The 2,171-nt window shown below is 61.9% G+C and overlaps 1 protein-coding gene across 1 annotated transcript in view; it reads left to right on the plus strand.

The window, feature by feature from the left end:
* The first annotated feature begins 1,175 nt into the window (after positions 1 to 1,175).
* The window catches only part of KCNK1 (potassium two pore domain channel subfamily K member 1), a 25,063-nt gene continuing 24,067 nt past the window's right edge, over positions 1,176 to 2,171 (plus strand). Inside the window, exon 1 of the mRNA XM_026053388.1 lies at positions 1,176 to 1,596. Coding sequence (XP_025909173.1) covers positions 1,242 to 1,596 — 355 coding nt within the window. The 5' untranslated portion in view covers positions 1,176 to 1,241. The remainder of the gene's footprint in view (positions 1,597 to 2,171) is intronic.

The raw sequence follows: 2,171 nt of genomic DNA on the forward strand, positions 1-2,171 counted from the left end.
CTGTTCCAATTTAGTCCTCACAGCTTGCAGACGTACCTTTCAATTTAAGCTAAATTGCTGGATTTGGTTTCTTCTGTCCAGTCTCACTCAGTTTCTAACCTACAAAATGCCACTTCCTCAGTGCGATGCTACACGCGAGATGCGAAAGGGAAATGGCAGGCTCCGGCATTTCCTCTGGCTGGTGTCCCCAAAAGGAGCTTTACACATCTTAAGGGACACTCCACAACATTTTTCACTGATTTTTCACTTTTTTTTTTTTTTTTTTTAACTTGTGGTGGGGAACTGTGAGGAAGTTGTTTGGAGTTTGAAGCAGATAAAGAAGAGGTACTTGAAGTGAAACTTAGAAATGTCATTCTCTTGGACCACTCAAGAACACCTATACTCATGGTGAACACTGCCCTGAAAATAAGGTTGGGATTTTTTGTTATTAAAAAATACTATCTCCAGGGTTGGCACACAGAATCGCAGAATAGCTGATGTTGGAAGGGGCACCCGCAGGCTGCCTGGTTCAGATTCCACCCCCAATGAGGCCTGATCTGCGTGGCACATCTCAATGGCTTGGGGAAGGCCAGAAATGCCTCCTGCAGGGATTGCTTCCTGAATTAGTTCTATTGGAGGAACTGGGCATGAACCTCCTGCTACACACCGTGCGCTCAACACCACCTTAGGAGTTACCCTTTGACAAGTGCCTTTGAACTATGAAAAAAATGATGGATTTTTAAAAAGAGGAATCTTTAAGTCTTTAGCTGTTGGCTTTCTTATCAGCGATGCACAGAAGGCTGGGAATCTGAAAGATGTGTGTGAAAGGGCGAAGGGACCTGACTGACATGCCCCGTTATGCACCATGTCCGCCCTACCCCGTCCTGCCAGCGCGACTTTTCGCGTTGGCCTCACTGTATTTTAGATATTTTAGATAGTTGAGAATCACGCCCCTCCGTCCCCGCGCCGCGAGGATAAACGCGCGGCCGCTCAAGGGGCTCGCGCGCGAGCCGCGCGGCGGGCGGGGCCGCCGGCGGCGGTTGGCGACCGTTGGCGGCGGTTGGCGGCCGCGCGCGCGCGCGCTCCTGGCGGCGGCGGCCACCTGCGCCGCGCGGCGCTCAAAGCGAGCAGGAAGCGCGGCCAGGCCCGGCCCGGCGGGATCCGCTCCGCTCCCCTCCCGCCGGCCCTGCAGCGCTGCGGCCCGGCCCGGCGCGGGGAAGGCAGCCGGCCGCGGGGCGCCGCGCCGGCCTTGGCTGGGGAAGATGCTGCAGTCGCTGGCGGGCAGCTCCTGCGTGCGGCTGGTGGAGCAGCACCGCTCCGCCTGGTGCTTCGGGCTGCTGGTGCTCGGCTACCTGCTCTACCTGGTCTTCGGCGCCGTGGTGTTCTCCTCGGTGGAGCTGCCCTACGAGGACCTGCTGCGGCAGGAGCTGGGCAAGCTGAAGCAGCGCTTCCTGGAGGAGCACGCGTGCCTCTCGGAGCAGCAGCTCGAGCAGTTCCTGCTGCGGGTGCTGGAGGCCAGCAACTACGGCGTGTCGGTGCTCAGCAACGCCTCGGGCAACTGGAACTGGGACTTCACCTCCTCGCTCTTCTTCGCCAGCACCGTGCTCTCCACCACGGGTAAGGGCGCGCGGAGGCTGCGGCGCGGTGCGGCGGGCCGGGGAGCCCCGCCGAGGCGCCCGGGCTCCYGCGCGGGTGCGGGACGGGTCTGGTGGCGCCGGCCCCTGCCAAGCAGCGGGCTGCGTGTCCGGCCATGTGGCGGTACCGACCCCTCCCCACGCGAAGGGAGGCTGCCCGTTCCAGCCCGTGGGTTTGCGCCTCTCGGGGGGGTTCCGCCTTGCTCCTGGGGCGCCTCCAGGCGAAGGCAGGGCGGGAGGAGCCGCCGGGAGAGGCTCTGCCGCAGGGCCGCGGCTCCGCAGCCCCGCTGCCGGCGGGCACCGCGCCCGCCGCCCCTGCCCCGGTCCCAGCCCCTGTCCCTGCGCGGGGCACCTCGGGCGGGCAGCGGCCCCGGCCGCGCCAGCGCCGCGTGTCCCGCCGCCCTCCCCGCCCCGCAGCCCCCGGAAAATAACAAAAAAAGTCACCTCGTGGCTTTGAACAGGCTCCTGAGTGACCTGGGCGCCCGTCCCCTGTGCCCCTAAGTGCTAGAGGAAGGCTCCTCTTAGGATTTTTGGTCCGTTTTTTTTTTTTTTTTTTTT

This window comes from Nothoprocta perdicaria, unplaced genomic scaffold (genome assembly GCF_003342845.1).
Source record: "Nothoprocta perdicaria isolate Ctin4 unplaced genomic scaffold, notPer1 scaffold_99, whole genome shotgun sequence".
NCBI classification, from domain to species: domain Eukaryota; kingdom Metazoa; phylum Chordata; class Aves; order Tinamiformes; family Tinamidae; genus Nothoprocta; species Nothoprocta perdicaria.